General features: G+C 43.5%; 1 protein-coding gene across 1 annotated transcript in view; it reads right to left on the bottom strand.

Moving 5' to 3' along the window:
* Window positions 1-3,483: 3,483 nt before the first annotated feature.
* Window positions 3,484-17,751, bottom strand: part of COL3A1 (collagen type III alpha 1 chain) — a 74,349-nt gene continuing 60,081 nt past the window's right edge. Inside the window, exons 39-51 of the mRNA XM_034785096.1 lie at window positions 16,523-16,684; window positions 16,278-16,385; window positions 14,745-14,852; window positions 14,197-14,250; window positions 13,927-14,034; window positions 12,970-13,023; window positions 12,753-12,860; window positions 9,532-9,585; window positions 9,208-9,315; window positions 8,254-8,533; window positions 6,500-6,687; window positions 6,106-6,348; window positions 3,484-4,559 (exon numbers count right to left, since the gene is read on the bottom strand). Coding sequence (XP_034640987.1) covers window positions 4,413-4,559; window positions 6,106-6,348; window positions 6,500-6,687; window positions 8,254-8,533; window positions 9,208-9,315; window positions 9,532-9,585; window positions 12,753-12,860; window positions 12,970-13,023; window positions 13,927-14,034; window positions 14,197-14,250; window positions 14,745-14,852; window positions 16,278-16,385; window positions 16,523-16,684 — 1,722 coding nt within the window. The 3' untranslated portion in view covers window positions 3,484-4,412. The remainder of the gene's footprint in view (window positions 4,560-6,105; window positions 6,349-6,499; window positions 6,688-8,253; window positions 8,534-9,207; window positions 9,316-9,531; window positions 9,586-12,752; window positions 12,861-12,969; window positions 13,024-13,926; window positions 14,035-14,196; window positions 14,251-14,744; window positions 14,853-16,277; window positions 16,386-16,522; window positions 16,685-17,751) is intronic.

Genomic DNA, 17,751 nt, shown 5'->3' with positions numbered 1-17,751 from the left:
GGAGAGATGCTTTAAGACAGAGTACAAAAAGAAAGTGAAGCCCTAGAGCAGAGTTGGGCAAACTTTTTGGCCTGAGGACCACATCGGGGTTCCAAAAACTGTATGGAGAGCTGGGTAGGGAAGGCTGTACCTCCCCAAACAGCCTGCTCCCCCATCCGCCCCCCCTCCCACTTTCCACCCCGACTGCCCCTCTCAGAACTCCCCCACCCATTCAACTCCCCCACCCCGCTTCTTGTCCCCTGACTGCCCCCCCCCCGGAACCCTCCATCCCTAACCCCCCCAGGGACTCCACCCGCTATCCAACGCCCCCTGCTGCCTGTTGCTTGACTGCCCCGACCCCTGTCCACCGCCCGTACCCCCAGGACTCCCACGTCTAGCCAACCACCCTTTCCCCGTACCCTGACCACCCCCCGCCAGAACCTCCGCCCCCATCCAACCGCCCCTGCTCCCTGTCCCCTGACTGCCCCCAAGACCCTCTGCCCCTTATCCATTCCCCCACCCTTGCTCCCCGCTCCCCGCCCCCTTACCATGCTGCTCAGAGCACCAGGACTGGCAGCCGCGCCACCTGGCTGGAGCCAGCCACACTGCCACGCTGCCTGGCTAGAGCGCACAGCCCTGCTGCCCAGAGCGCTGAGGCTGCGGGGGAGGGGGACCAGTGGGGGAGTAGCCGGGGGCTAGCCTTCCCAGCCTGGAGCTCAAGGGCCAGGACAGTCCCACGGGCCGTAGTTTGCCCACCTCTGCCATAGAGTCTCAGATTGAGGAGCCAATTCTTTACTTTTGCAGAGGTAATTGAGTTCTTGATAGGAGACCAGATCTACACTGGGATCTGGGCCAAAAAAACCTGCTATACTACTGAAAGACCCAGCAGTAACCCTTGAGAAGGTATTAGAATTTGCCAAGCAAATGGGGTCAAATTCTGAGCTGTAGTTAGCACTGTTAAATCCAGAGCCTTAGTGTCTCTGACATCAGTATTTAACACAGGCACAGTCAATGTCACTGCAAAATGACACCAGTGGGGTTGTCACTTGCTGACACTTTGCTGCAGTGACATTGACTGTGCCTGTGTTAAATACTGATGTCAGAGACACTAAGGCCTTGCAGACATACAGCGACACATCTAAGGCAAAACAAACAAAAATCTGTATGAGTGTGGGGTCCTGGGAGCTGCATGACAATCGTGCTGTCTGTGCAGATTTACTTAGTCCTGACTCAGCATGGCTGAACTACACCTCTCATGGACACGTCCAGCCCTTCATTTTATGAGCCAATCCACCCACCTCTGACTCAGCTTTAAGGTACAAATTTGGACAGGTATTAGCCGTGGCAGTGGACGGGGAAGTAGCATCCAGAAAGCTATGGCTCAGTGTTACTGCAAGCATCCAGGTAGTGTCCATATTTCGTTGCTATGATCTCAGTCATGTACTGTGTCATTTAATGTCCTCTGGTACTTAGGAGTGCTTTGTACCTTGCAGGATTGAGCCCTAATGGGGATGACGTTAGCTAGTGCCAGATAGTTGAGTTGTTTAGCTGTCAAAGAGCGTTTTGTTGGTTTAAGAACCATGATGCCAAAATCGGGTAACACTTGCTGAGCAGATTGGGGTGACTACTCAGCTGCAGCTACCATTTCCGTGGCTTTTGTTCCGCTGCTACTCCTGAGGGAATTCTGTACCAACGAAATTAAAAATTCTGAGCACAATATTTTAAAATGCTGCCAATTTTATTTGTCAGTAAATAAATGTAGATGCTCCGGCCTGACAGTGGGGATCATAGGCCACTGGCTTCATGGAGGTAGGAGATCACCCTGTAGCTGTCCTCCCCTGGGGACAGGGATTGGGCGGTGAGGCTGCACCTGACCTAATGTAAGGGCCGGGCCTGCCCCAGAAACACCACGCGGCCCTGCCCCGCTGTACCAGGTGTAGGCAGGGAGGCTCATTCCAGTAAGATCAAGTGTAGAGGGGCTTAGTGTCGGGAAATCCAGGTGTTGTGTAAGAGAGTTTGGGAAATCTGGGTGTGGGCGGCTCAGTGGTGGATCTGGATGCACAAATGAATATGCCAAATACATTTCTTATGGTCACCAAACATCTTTAAGAGTAATAGTCCAAGTACTGCCATCAGTTATGTCAATGCAACCCACTGAAGTAATTTCACATAGCAGAAGTTGGTTCCCTTATAAGTGGTTTAATAGTTGCAGAAAATGTTAAAAGTACCCGGTAATGCAGGATTTTCAAAAGCACCCAGCATTGCCTCAATTCTATGCCCATTGAAATTAATGGAGCTATGGTAGGCTAATGCTCATCACTTTAGAAAATCCCACCCTACATTGATTTGTGCCTTTAGGCACAGCCCTGAGCAAAGGGTAGTGCACTAGGCACTACTGTGATGCAGAGACCTACTTGTATGTCTGATTTCCTCCTTTGCTTTCTCTTTTACTGGTGATGGCTAGTAACTTACTGCTGACCTATACCAGAAGCCATATTACTATCCCTCATGTTCAGATTCAGTTGTTCTGCTTTGGGGAAGGTGGATCCAGCCCATCACCTGCTCCAGGGAAGCAATAAACTGGTGAGTAGCCCCACTTATTCCTAAACACTTGGACCCAAGTGCTAAGTAGCACATGGAGAGGTTTGGAAGGTGTTCTTATTCCCTTGCACAGGCACCTAATCCAAGTCACAGTCTATCAGACCATTTATTTTTGATGTTAAAAGTAATGGTAACTCTCATATTAATATGAATAGTTAAGAGTAGACAAAAGGGATATAATGTGCTATATCAATGTTGTTTCGTCCAGATTTCTAGGCAGAAGTTCTCTTCAGCAGCACAAAATATATAGATGTGTCAGATTATGACAGTCATTTTGCTGGTCTGTGCACTATTCAAATGAGCATCATTGTTGATATACTATGCTGTGTGATAGTCAAAATTTTACTGTTAGTCATGTACATTACCACCTCTACAGTAGCTTTCTGAACTCATTTCCCAACCCCTCCATTTCTAGCGGGGTAAAATTCAGTCTTGACTGCTATAAAGCCTATCCCCTGCTTATATTCCAGGCATTTGCAGTAAAAACATTATGCTGGCCCTCAGCATGGGGCTGAATTTCAACTGCACAGAATTTACATGTTTCAGTGCAGCTTCCAAAGGATTTGTGACATGAACAAATCATTTTTCAAAGTACCAGACATTTCTGTCTGTCATGTGTAACAGGTTTTCAGTACTGACCCTATAGAATGATAGTCCAAAAAGCTGATCACAGATAGTTTTAACTTTAAGTTTCTAAGTACAAAAATACTTTAGTGCAGCAGGTACCATTTCTTAGTACTAAATTGTAAACTTGCTGGGTGAAATCCTGCAATTTTGCTTGAGGAAAGATCACTCAGTCCTTTTTCTGGCAAAAAAAGACTTTGTTGACTTGTTATTTGTTATGACTTTGCTTCCCTGTTAGTAAAGTTGGGAGGGAAGGATAAAAATAGTGAAGGTGAAAAATGAGGAGTTTTATTAAGATATTTATTATGTGTCTCTGTAAGGAAAAGACCAACAACAATATAAAAGCTTACAAAGATGGTTAACCTTCAACACTACAAATGTGTTAATGTGATGAAAGAAGCTCACAATTCTGCATCTTTGACTTTTACAGAGTGAAGGGAGAATGACCTCAAAAATAGTATGCCAATCCTAATCTCTGACGGAGACATTTACAATTGTTGTTAATCCTTTAATGCAAGTCAATAAACCTGTCTTGCAGATTTAGAAGTGAAAAATACATTAGCACCATCACATTAGTCTTTTACACTTCCCTAATTTTAGTGGTCTTGACCAGCAATGACAGGAAAGTATAGAAGCACCCGTGAAAACAGAATTTTATTGTTGGATTGTAACATTAGGGTGTTCAAACTAATCAGTAAAGAAAAATACAATTGTATACCTAATTCCCTTGAATTAACCAAAGGTTCCAATGTATTTTGATTTGGCTGTTTGTTTTTTGCTGTAAATCATCAAACTCATCCCAGTTTCTGTCCATGTTGAGGTAGTTGAAACGGGGAAGTCTTTCTATCTTTACGGACGGCGTCTTAGGGTAAACTTTGATGCTGGGAACAATCAGTGCTGTGTAAATTGGCTTTCATTCAACTAATAGAAGACAGTATTGTTTTGTTGAGTGTTGAAGTTTTATTATAGCACCACGGAGACATGTTTTGAAGATGGAATTTGGTTAAAAAAAGCAAAAAGCATTTTTATTGTACTTTGTGTAATTAAAAACAATTAACCCTTTGTTGAATTACCTTTTTTTTTTTCCAGAAAATTTGTAAATAAATAACTGGGATACAGTTGAGCACCTGTACCAGTTGACAAGGTTAAAACAAAAGGAGAGTGTGGATTTGCTTGCTGGGGTTTTAGAAAAAGCAGTATCCTTGACTTTATAAGAAACAGACTGGGCCAATGTCCACACCAAATTCCTGATCAGGACCACCAATATCCATGGGAGCAATATCCACCACAGGCAACCTCATTGTCTTGCGTGTTCTGTATTCAAAGATTGTTTTACCCCATTCTCCAGTGTGCTTCTGCAAAAATTGAAGAGAAAATCAGTTTAGAGAAATCCAGTATAGTTTTACAAGGAGGATATTTTACTTAATTTCACACCTGTTGTTCCTCACACTGATGTTCCATCCCCTGCACCATTCAAAGTACTGCATTACCCTAATCATTATCTTCTTGGAAAGGCATATGTTTAGAATAGCTCTTAATTAGTGTTTGAATGCTGGGCCAGGTAAGGGACAATCAGCAGATGGCTACAGCTCCGTGACCAGATCTCTGGCATACGTGGTGTCTGTGTAGCTTAGCGCGGGTAGGGGGCACTGCAGTGCTCCAGCCTAGCATTGAGAAATGCTCCCCCATCCTTGTGCAATGAGCACAAATGTGCTAGTAAGCACGGGAAAGGGAAACAGGAAAAAATAAGCTGCACTTCACATTTGTCTCATGCATGTGAAAAAACGACAGCAAAAGGTTGCAATGTAAAGCAGGCTCATATTACTTTAAGTTGCACTTTCTGTGGGTATCTTTTGTGCCATCGAGACCTCAGATCACTGCAGCAGTGACCAGCAATTGTGTAAGCTGTGGTGTATTAGTTTCTGCTGTCTAAACAGACTGCTGTTATTCACTTCAACTGGCATGCTTGATCATAACTGCCATTCATCACTTGCTGTTGCAACAGGCTTAGACTAGCTGCCTGCATGTTGCTATCAGATGGTTCCCTGCCTGTTCCTGGTACCTGCCAGCGCTGAGCATACTGCCAAAGAGTAGCGGGAGTTCCCTCAACTGTGGTTTTATCCTGGATGATGTCAGTCCTGCCTCAAGTGAATCCATCAATGAGTAGACTTGATGGCATCAGTACCCTCCAGCTATATATGGTCATAGAACAGTGCTACCTGGAAACGTAGGCCAAAGCACCTACCTCAAAGGGAGATTAAATTGTCTATAGGCCACCTCTGTGTTAGTGCTTTTCTCCCATGTGAATTTTTGCATGGTTGGGACAATTGAGCCCTTAATAATCAATTCTTAGTTCAACAAACAGCTCCACTTTGGATTGAACAGAATTAAGTTTGGGGTGGAATCAGAATTTCAGCACCATGACTTGGATGAAAGGAGAAAGAAAAGGGGGCCTCTAAAAGAAGACCTTTGTAAAGCACAGTTTTGAATAGCATCTTATTCCATAAACAGTGCTGTTGATTTCAAAGCTGTTTTTAGCATGTAGCCTGTAGCAAGAACCAGTACAGAGAGCATGGTCCCGGGAGGTGGCATAATGCCTGCCAGTGCCTATTCCTTGGTTGTGCTGGCAAAGAGTATGCTATACCCACAAGTGGCCAACCACGTGAACTAGCTCAGTTGGCTCCACCTAAACCTGCACCAGCATTGGTTCCACATATTCCCTGTCCGACCTTGCTCAAACTTCTGGAGTGCATTGTCTGAGATATCTGAGCATCACAGCTGCAACTCTGTCCAGCCCTGGCCATGGGTGAGGGAGTCTTTGCCTTTCCTGTATCCCTGCAAGGCTAGGATCCCATCTAGCCCTATACGTGGTGCTATCTTACAAAAATTCTGTGTACTTACAGTACAGCCATCTTCCAGAACGGCGTATGTAAATTTGCTGTTTCCTTCAGCCTTGAACTCGGTCTCAGTGGAACTCATCAGTTTCAGAGCTTTCTTAACATTTCCACTGGCCTGATCCATGTAAGCAATGCTGTTCTTGCAGTGATAAGTGATATTCTGAGAGGCACGGCTAGAGAGCAATCTAAGGAATGCCATCTGCACATCTGAAATATCTTCTGGAAGCTCTGGATCTCCATAGCTGAACTGTGGTACAACACACAAAACAATCTTTATTTTTAACTGCTGATATATTTACTAGTTTAAATTAATTCCATGGTATTTCTTATCTGTGATGTGAATGAAATATAAGAATTGCTGTCTAGGCTATTCATTGAGAAAATCTAATATTTCTTACCTGGAAACCACCATTCATAGACTCTCCAAACCAGATGTGTTTCTTTTCAGCTCCTGAACCGGTCCACCAGTTTTTATGTGGCACACTGCTGGGATTAGCACTGATGCATGTCTCACCAGTTTCCATATTACAGTATGCTTTTATAGCATCCATCTTGCAACCTTGGTTAGGATCAATCCAGTACTCTCCTAGAGGGACATAAAATAGCAGAAAATCAGGAGAGGAATTTGATTATTTTACCCATATGTTCTAAAGCTTATGTCTGTCTCAAATGCTTGCATTGAGTAAGAGGTATGGAAATTTTGACTGAAGACAAGCCAGGAGAAGAATTAAGATGGCACAAAGAGACAATGTATGATCTGATTCAAATGCTCTAAGATGACTTGTCAGAGAAATTCTAGCTTTCTTTAAAATTGTGTTATTTATGGCCCCCAGCCAGCAAAGGACTTAAGCAGATATTTAACTGTAAGCATCTGAGAAGTCTTATTGAAGTCAATGGACCTGGACCTGGCTTAAAAATCACTTATACTAAGTACTTTGTTCTGTCAGGGCCCAAATAATTTGGGGGCAAATTTGTTATTGGCCTAAGACTCCACTGATGACAGTGGGGTTGCACCCTTCATATGCTGATGGTGAATTTGATTTTAAAGTCAGCATTCAAATGTCAATAGTTTCATTTCTCCACAAGTTTGTATTTAAGTTATTATACCGGAAGATATATTTACCACACTTTATGCTCTTGGAATGGTATGCTGTAAGTGGATGATGACAATTATTTTTCAGCAGATTTGTGCATTTTGAAGAATGCTTATTTTTGTGTGTTTGGACTTTATGGAAAACAGATCATGATAAAGATTACAGCATCTCTAAAACTTTTGATTAAGCGTAATCTTTTTGTAATTAGATTTTATGTTACTGTTTTTACACCATTTGTTATTTATTGTCCATCAGAGAACCAAATAAGTTAGAAAATAAAGTTTTGATTCAATTTGATAATTACAAAAACAACTTTTCAGATATAAAGAGAAGCATTGCATGCTGGGTTCATATTTTGGCTTTTGGTGTAAAACGTCAGTTATATTATTGGGAGAGCATTAAATAATGCATCGTATAAGAAATCTTTTTCAGTGAGGCTTTCCCACATCCCCCATCCCACCCCCAAAATTCAGTTAAATTGTAGTTCTACTCAAAAAAAGAAAATTCTGATGCCTGTAGAGGAGCAACAAAGTTTCATGGGTGAAACCAAGGGTATAATCTGAAGAAAATATGGTTGCACAATTCTCACTCAGACCCTGATTTGCCCTGCTGTGACTTTGGGCCTGAGCAAATTCCACTGAAACCAATAGGAATCTTTCCAGTGATATCACTGGGCTTTGGATCAGACCCTCAATTACTAATGATGATGTACAAGAAAGAGAACCAAAATGGACCTTAAGTATCAGAGAGGTAGCCGTGTTAGTCTGCTTCTGAAAAAAGCAACAAAGAGTCCTGTGGCACCTTAAAGACTAACAGATGTGTTGGAGCATAAGCTTTGGTGGGTGAATGCCCACTTCATCAGACGCATGGACCTTCAGATTCCAGCTTTACTTTGTGGTACTCGCAGTTAGAAAACAGTCTTTTATTGACCTATGAGAAGCCAGCCATGACAATGCAATTGGTCCATATTCGTTTTTCAGAATACAGTCACACTGCAAACGGAACAATTCAAGATCCAGGTGGTGTTACCAATATTGCAAACAAAAAATCTAACATACCGCTGTTGAGTTCGGGATGGCAGAATTTCAGGTCTCTGCAATTACGAGCTGGGTTCTTCCGGGAGCCATCAGGGCTAACGATGTTTTCGATTTGGTTGTTAATTGATTTCATTGAAGATAAGATGTCGTTCATATTGATCTTGTTTTCAGATGGCTGGTCTCCGAAGAAGTATGATTGTCCTTTGTCAGGAGGTACAAAGCCATCACCTCCCCCACAACATGGACCAGGAGCCCCAGGAAGTCCAGGGGGACCCATGGGACCTGGATTGCCAGGTGAACCCTAGGAAATAAAGAATATAATGCTGAGTCAGGATTGCAGGCTCAGACCCAAGTCCACACAATTACTGTATGGACCATAAATATAAAGCTAAGGACAATGCTAGTTACAAAAAAAGCTTTATTGCTTTGTTTTCACTCAGCTCTACTGTTAGCCACTCTGGGACCAGTTTAGCCCATCCTCTTCCTAATTCAGTGTCAAATTGTGGGCAACCTTGTTCAAGTTGAGTTGTAGAGATGAAGATGATACTGGGAGCTCATGTATGCAGAGCAGCCACAATATGGCTAAGGAACAAAAGCAATGAACTAAAGTGAGAGTGCTAGCCTCCCCAAATGGGGAAAATAGGCTATAGTCCTGCCTCTACTTCACACTAGCCTGCAGAGTTGTCAAGGCTTTAAAGAGAAGAGGAGATTTTGCTCTCCCATATTAAATGGGAAATGTTGGTGCTTATCTGGGGCCTGAGCAAAAAGCCTAATGAATGAAATGTCTCCATTGAGTTCAGTGGACTTGGATCAAACCTCTGGTGCTCAGTACCCAGCCCTAAGTGGGTAGGTACATTCTACATTAGCTGTAGTTCCAGCATGCACAGTGTTAGAAAGGTTCATCTTTTTAATGATAGATGTATCATTAAAAAGGAGTTGTTTGTTTAATGAAAGTTGTGCTTGCTGTCCACTTACCGCAGAGCCACTTTCACCTCGATTACCACGAGGGCCTGGAGGACCTATGGGGCCTGGGTAACCACTCGTACCAGCCTTTCCGGGAGGACCAGCTGGGCCAGGGGGACCCTAGAACAATGACAAACATGGTTAAATGTAAAAGATCCCGTATGTTATTTATGAATTATTTAAAATGTTAGAAAGTATTTTAAAGCATTTAATTCTTATGAATTATCATGTGCTTCCTGGTTCTTTAGCTCTTGCCATTTAACAGTTGCCATATTTTTAGTTCAAAACATTCGTTCTAACACAGCTGGATTTGGTTAATCAGGAAATGTTACTTACTCTCGCTCCCATAGCTCCGGGACTTCCGTTTGCACCTTGTGGACCCAGAGCACCCTGTTAAAAGAAGATGGGTCATAAATATTCTCTAATCTACTGGATGCAGCAGGAATCTCAGTGATGCTCCTTTCATAATCGTTTTAATAGATAACTTTAAAGATTTTTTTATGTGAAGCAAATCATTGAAAAAAGATTTTTCAAGCTCAGATATGACAAATAAAACCCTGTCATTCTCTAATCAGAAAAAGTATAAGGCCTCGTCCAGTGCCCAGTGGGAGTCTTCCCATTGACTTCTGTGGGCTTTGGATAAAGCCCAAATTCTATTGCAATACACAGCTATCACTGTGTAACCCACACACCTTCTGGGTGTGGTGTTCTGTTCCATCTAGTGGCACTGAGACCAGTTAGAGAGAGCGATAAAATGAGTCTGCTCTACAGCCTTAGCTGACAGCCGGTTGGCTTTTAGCTCATGTGGTAGAGGCTCATGCACTATGCTCCAGAGGCCCCAAGTTTGATCCCGACGACCGGGGTCTGTCGGTGTCACAACTGCAGTGCTACTATGGTATTTGCAGGATTTTTTTTTATGGATTCTGCAAACATCAATTATTTTAAATAAATTAAGAGTAAATGACCATTTATTTATTGATGAATTGCCAAGGAATAAACCATATAGGGCTAATAGCTTCCTATTGAAAAATATTAGTTAAGGGAACTCTGTTAAGATTTCACTCTGTCCACGAGAGTAGTGAGCCGCAAATCAGATGCCACAGTATGGCAAATTTTGGTTAATGGCTTTTTAATCGGCCTTTCTACATTTAGATTTTACATGTCTGCCATTACAGGTGTGGCATTGCTATGACATTACATAACCCATTAGTTTTTAGAGCATTGCATGGGATTTGGTCTCTAGATTCTCATTAGAGTCAGTGGAAGCTGTACAGTTAAAAATCCTTTGAATACAAATCTCTCTCATGCAGAATGATATGACTGATGTGAAGACAATTATAAATACTAGGGTTGGATTATTTGTTGCCCTGTGCTTTGTGTAGTCATTAATATAAAAATACAAAATGAGTGCACAGTGCATGTAAAATACTAGAGTTCTGATCTGGTAGCATTTCATACTCACTTTGCCTGGCGTAAATGACTACACACAGGGGCGGCTCTAGGCACCAGCAAAGCAAGCAGGTGCTTGGGGCAGCCCATTTGCAGGGGCGGCAGGGAGCTGAGAACCAACAGGGGGCCCTGGGAGCTGTAGTTCCTTGGTTAGCTCCCTGCCTATAGAGCCAGCCCTGGAGCAGGGAAAGAACTACATTCCCCAGCACTCCCTTGGCCACTACCAACAGGAAAGAGGGGGAGGGAGTGAGGAAGCTGAGACCTCATGCTGCAGTGAATGGAGAGCTGCACTGTGAGTAGGGATTCCATATTTTAACATCAAAAAATAGGACACTCCACAGGGAGGGAGGGTAGCCCCACCCTGCCACCATCCACTCCCTCCGACTGCCCCCCACAGAAACCCCAACCCATCCAACCCCCCTGCTCCCTGTCCCCTGATCACCCCCTCCCCGGACCCCTGCCCCAACTGCCCCCCAGGACCCCACCCCCTATCTAAGCCCCACTGGTCCTTGTCCCCAACTGCCCCCTCCTGAGACCCCCCCCAACTTTCCCCCCTAGGACCCTACCCCCTATCTGTCCCCTGACAAACCCCTGGGACTCCCATGCCTATCCAACTGCTGACTGCCCCCCCGAAACCCCTGACCCATCTAACCCCCCCTTCTCCCTGCCCCTGACTGCCCCCCCGAACCTCCGCCCCATCAAACCCTCCAGCCCCCTTACCGTGCCACTCAGACAAGTGTGTCTGGCTTCGCACAGCGCCAGATACGCTGCTGCATATATGCTGCCGTGCTCCCCCGCAGAGCCACAGCCCCCTCCCCCCCAGCACCTGCCTTCCAGATTTGAACACCTCAAAATTCAGGAGTGCTCAAGTTCTGTTTGGGCAGCTGTTACTTCATTTCTCCCAAATCAAATATACTGATCCACTGTAACTTGCTGTAGAAAAAGTAGGATAAAATTGAGCAAGAAATGCTTCCCAGTGGTTATTAGGACAGGAATTGCTATTTTCAACAGCCATTGCCTTTTTGTTTGTTTGTTTGTTTGTTTAAAAGGAAGACAGTGATATTGCATTGGCAAATTCCCCATAGAAAGAAAGAGTGGAACAAAAGAATAATAAAGGCACCTCAACTTTTCCTCATTTATGGAGGACAGTCTTATAATATGTATCCAGATATCCTCCAATCACACAAGCTGAAAATTGTTCCACTTTACTGCAGTTCTGTAACCATATGGGAACCAATCCTGTCTGTGTTCTGTGCACATATAAAATTCCTGCTGAATGACTTGCCCTGGGAGCGAGTTACCAGTGACCCAGGGCTGTGGCGGAAGGAGGGTGCAGGTGGGGGGTGTGTGAGCCCAGGGCTGGGGCGGCAGGAGGTGTGTGTGGGGGTCAATGGTGGGGGGAGGGGGAACCCAGAGCTGGGGCGGCAGGGTGTGTGTGTGTGTGTGGGGGGAGAGCCCAGAGCTGGGGTGGCAGGGGGGTGCGGTTGGGGGGGTGAGAGCCCAGGGCTGGGGTGGCAGGGGGGTGCGGGTCGGGGGAGGGCGAGAGCCCAGGACTGGGGAGGCAGGGGGCGTGCGGCAAGGAGCCCAGGGCTGGGACGGGGGCAGCCAACATTTTTTTTTGCTTTTTTTTGCTTGGGGCAGCAAAAAACCTAGAGCCGGCCCTGACTACACAAGTTGCAGGGCAACAAAAAATCCAGTTTTCAGACTCTAAGGGTGGTATATTTCAAACCGAAATTAAGGATTTGGATATCCAGTTGCCATTAATTTCTAGCCAAAACTGGGCAGCCAAATCCCACAGGCATCTTTGAAAATCTCAAGAGAAAAACACTAGGATTCTGAGAAAGACACAGAACATAAATGTGAATATTATTTACCCTAAACAGTTTTGTGTCTTAGGAACCTAACGAATCCATTCAGATCTTTATTCATCCTTGTCTCCCCTTGGTGTAACATGGGGATCAAGATTACTGATTGCCTTTAATATTTAAAATACACAGATGCTTTAGTAAATTACATATAGCTGAATTCTTTTTCTGTTACCTGGCACTGAATCACTGTAATTGAAAGAAGAATTATAGCCTTAGTATAAAATTCAACATAATACTTACAGGGGGACCAGGGGAACCTGGGTTACCAGGAAATCCTCTATGACCCTTAATGCCATTGCTGCCACGCTCACCAGTTTCACCTTTGTCACCACGAGGACCTTGGGTACCCTTTAAAAATAGATTATTAATAAAAATGGATATAAAAATAAGTAGGAGAAATTGTCAAAACCAGAAAATGGCAGAGCTGATATTCCAAGTCCTTTAATGGGGGACTTACTGGAGCACCACGAGCACCAGCAGGACCGGCAGGGCCAACGGGACCAGAAGGACCCTGGGGACAAAAAGGAATGAGAGATATTCATGATCAAATGCAATTGCCATGATCTTTTCTCTAGAGAGACAGTATGTGCAAGTACTAGAGCTTGTCAGAAACTAGGGAGAATGTCCACAAATGTAGTCATTGAGCTTAGCTTTTCATTAATAAGTTTCTTATATTATTTGGTAACAAAGACTCCAAAATCTATTTGATAGCCAGCTCCACTTAAACTATCCCTTTGATACATGAGACCAGGCCTCATGTGCAAGGTGTTGAATCCACGCGAATTTGGCTCCTCTCAGGAGGCACTCGGGTCTAATACTGTAGAACACCAACATTTGGTGAGAGGTTGGGCTTTTCCAAAGTGTGCAACTCCCTCAGCTATTATAATATTGCTAGTGCTGTACAGGCATAGCATAGTTTGTAAAGCAAGACAGTCTGGTTGGCTTATTGACTATGTGGCATCAAAAACTACTAAATGGGTTTGAGTTTAAATTGTGCATAGCTATTTATGATTTTGGTAGGTCTGTACTTATGGCAGTATGTAGAGTATATTGCACGCCCAGGTATAAACAGAAGTGTAGACAGTGAGGCACTGCTTAAGTGAATAGAGTGCCCTAGACCCCTGATGCCTGGGGTATATTCCCTATATGGCTCTCTATTTGTCCAAGCAGTGCCTTCCTGTGTCTACACTGATATTTTTAGAAGTGTAGTATCTACTGCTGGAACCTTTCCCCACCACAGTGAAAGACTTTCCCTGCTGCCTCTCCCCAGCCAGAGCCTTTCACTGCCACAGACAGACAGACGGAGTTTAACTCTTCCATACTCCTGTGCTATCTGTTAGTGTCTAAAACAGATTGCACCCGGTAAAACAATACAAAATGGACACTAGGTGCTTTTTGTGGTGTTTGCACTTACCGGATTTCCTCTTTCACCTGTTTTTCCAGCTGGACCAATGTTCCCTGGGGGCCCAGGATGTCCAGGGGCACCAGGTACACCCGGACCACCATTTTCACCACGATCGCCCTGCAGAGACATTCACAACAGCCAGCATCAGAAACATATCTATTTATTACAACATAGTGCATATGCAACCAACACCTCACTGATGCCGCAGAGATAGCAGGTGCGGTACAGATCAATACCTACACACCTCAGGGATTGGCAATCTATACATGCCATAGATACCTTGGCTCCTGGGGATCCATCACGACCTGGCAAGCCATCTGTTCCAGGGTTACCCTGAAAAACACGGAGAGGTAAAAGTTTAAATATTTGCAGCATTATGGCATAGCCAACATGTTTTTGACTTAATCATGATAATGCACCTCAAAAGAAGAAGAGAGACAGAAATGATTTAAATGCAGCCCTCACAGAGAGGACCAGGTTGTAGGCAGTCCTTCTGCAGGTTTACAGGAAGACAGCATGCCAGGAGATTGATATTGCCCCCTTGTGTAGCCCTTATAAGGACCTGTCACAGTGGCAGTCCCTGCGCTTGTAACGGTGAAGGGAGTATTCCTCTGATTGACACCAATTAGGATAGGACCATGGCCTACAGAGTGGGTAGGCTGGACTAGGGGGAACTGGCTGCATCCTTTTAAATGAGAATGGTGTTGGCCCAGTTCCCCTATGCACCAAGCTGTTCAGGGAGAGATTTTAAATCCACTGTAGTTCCCCCTTACACAAGCCTGTGTATAATTCACAGTCTAGCATGAAAATCTGAAATATCTGCTTACATCTCTGCCAGATTCTCCAGGTAGTCCCCTTTGACCAGGAGGACCCTGTAGACCTGGAGCGCCACGTTCTCCTGGGCTACCATTGCTGCCTGGTGTACCATTTTCACCCTGAATAGAAAAATGAAATGGGTTCATTACATATTGATTTTTTGTAATGTCATCAAATGATGCAGTTCTTGGTCTCACTTTCTTTCTTCCTCTCCCCAACCAATTGCAACGTCCTGTGCAAAAACACTGACCAGGAAGGAGTGAATTAACTTCAGTAGAGCTACAATGGTGAAAATCCAGTGCCACTCCACTGATTACAATGGAATAAATAAGAACAGAATTTGGCCCAACAGCTGTGGGATGAACAACTTCTGTGAGGGTCTGAAAGTGATGTTTTTATATTTTTTGAGCAAGGTACATAATGAAAATTAAGCAAATGAATAGCTGGTAATGAGTGACGTTAATACTGAAGAACTACTTATGAATTGCATGGGCCTTTCCATTGAATGATGGGTTAAAGAGAACAGAGAAGTGTGGTACAACTGGAGACATGATGTGTCAGAGTTTTGATGCATTTTATGAAGATTTACTAGTGAATTATTCTGTTTTTTCAGTTGTGTGAGGATGTTCATATCTTTTTAGATAATCCTCAGAACAATCCAAGAATATTAGTAGTCGAGATCAAAGACAACCCCAGATTCAAGTACCATTCAATACAGGGGAAATTTAGTCTGGATAGTAACTTTACAGTTCATGCCATTCTCTAACTACTGGAGCAAATGTAGAAGTCCCTACTCAATTTTCACTCAGCTTTGACATCAGTTGGAATTTGCCTAAATCCAAACCATATAAGGACTTCAGGATTTGGCCTATTATCAAGAAAGTTTGTCACATTCATTACATGTGGAATTCAGGATTGTCATTAAACTATGTCTAATTCTAGGGGCCACTCATTAGGAGATATGTGGACAAATTGGTGAGAGTCCAGAAAAGAGCCACAAAAATAATAAAAGGTTTAGAAAACTTGACCTATGAAGAAAGGTTAAAAAAAACCTGGCATCTTTAGTCTTGACCTGGCATCTTTAGTCTTGAGAAAACAAGACTGAAGGGGGACCTCACAGCAGTCTTCAAATATGTTAAGGGCTGTTATAAAGAAGACTGTGATCAATGTTCTCTATGTCCAGTGGAGGTAGGACAAAAAGTAATGGTCTTAATCTGCAGCAAGGGAGATGTAGGTTAAATATTAGGAAAAACTTGCTAATTATAAGGGTAATTAAGCTCTGAAATAGGCTTCCAAGGATTATTGTGGAATCCCCATCATTGGAGGTTTTTTAAGAACAAATTAGATAAACACTTGTCAGGGATGGTCTAGGTTTACTTGGTCCTGCCTCAGAACAGGGGGTTGGAGTTGAAAACATCTCAAGGTGCCTTCCAGCTCTACATTTCTGTGAGTCTGTGAAAGGCTGAAGCTCTATTAGATATTTACTGCATGATGTCAGCTGCATTATCTTTGAGGGTAAATTACGTCAATAAGCCTTCATTTACCTTTAGGCCAGGTTGGCCAGGAGCACCTGAACTGCCAGCACGGCCTGGCAGTCCCACAGTACCACGTTGACCAGCTATACCTGAGGGGCCTGGCGGACCTGGTGGACCCTGTCAACAATATTTTAAATAAATAAGTGTTAGGTACTCAGTTAAAACATGGCTTTGAATCATTATCTTCTGTTTATGACATACTTATTAAATTCCTATTCACAGGTTTAATGAACACGGCTAAATAATTTACTTACCACTGCTCCTTGTGAACCTGGTGAACCTCTTTCACCTGGTTGGCCAGGCTCACCTTTAGGACCAGCACCTCCAGGGCTACCAGCCGGACCAGTGCTACCCGCTGGACCAGGACCACCATCCTTTCCAGGAGCTCCAACATTACCAGGTGGCCCTGGATTGCCCTATAAATGAATTTTAAGAGAGATGACTCAGATACAATATCAAATATACTAGATGAGTCAACACTATATACTACTTCATCATGATCAATTTAACACAGATCATTTTCCATTAAAGTAAGTGGGAGCTGTGAGAGCTCAGCACCTATGCAAAATACATCACTTGTTTTGCTGTCTAAATGCGGACTTAGGTGCCTCGCTTCAGGCACCTATATTTGGAAAGGCTGGCCTGCTTTTATATAAAAGCCTATCCCCTCACCTAAATCTAGATTTTTTTTCTCTCGATATTTTAAGTCTTGGGTGGAACTGCATTTTTTTATACCAGGGCTCTGCCAGAGGGATTCCTACATATTGATGGTACTGGTTGATTTCTGGAATCACCCACCCAGAACAGATTCTAGTACTCTTGCTGTCACTGTATCATAGCCCTGGAATGGGGTGCCAGGTATCAAAGAGGTGGGACATGTGTGCAATGAAATCTTTTCAATAAACAGTCAGATCCAAAACCCACTGAAATCAATGGAAATACTCCTGTGGACTTCACAGGGCTTTAGATAAGGGCAAAAAATGTGAATTTTATTATCCAGTATTTACTGGGGGTGGATTATATATAAATATTCTTCTCATGGTCATGATTTTCTAATCAGAGTTCTAAACAGAACTCTGATTTGGGTCTGTCTGTGACTATGAAATATTGAAAAGACATAAAAAATCTGTTAAGAAAAATCTCATGGTGTGACAGGAAGCAGGAACTTTTATGTCATTTCTCACTTGGTATGACTATGGTAACTGTGGGTAAATGCTCATTTTTTAAATGGAATTTAGCTGATTTATCCAACTTTTGCCATGTCAATTTTTCAGTTTGTTTAAAAAAAAAAGAATCCAAAGTCATAGTCTAGTATTTATGGTAGAAGAAGGTGCATATGGTGTGAACGAGTGTAATATAGAATAGCTTTTCTTGGGACAGAGATGGTCTACAAAAATTTGGGAAAGTGTAATATGCAGGAAATAGTGATTATAATGGGATAGTGTAGATTTGCAGTTATCTGATCTTCATATTGTGGGCCACC

This window comes from Trachemys scripta, chromosome 11 (assembly GCF_013100865.1).
Source record: "Trachemys scripta elegans isolate TJP31775 chromosome 11, CAS_Tse_1.0, whole genome shotgun sequence".
Classification (NCBI taxonomy): domain Eukaryota; kingdom Metazoa; phylum Chordata; order Testudines; family Emydidae; genus Trachemys; species Trachemys scripta.
The sequence above is the reverse complement of the archived record's forward strand: the minus strand, read 5'-3'. Positions and strand labels throughout refer to the sequence as shown.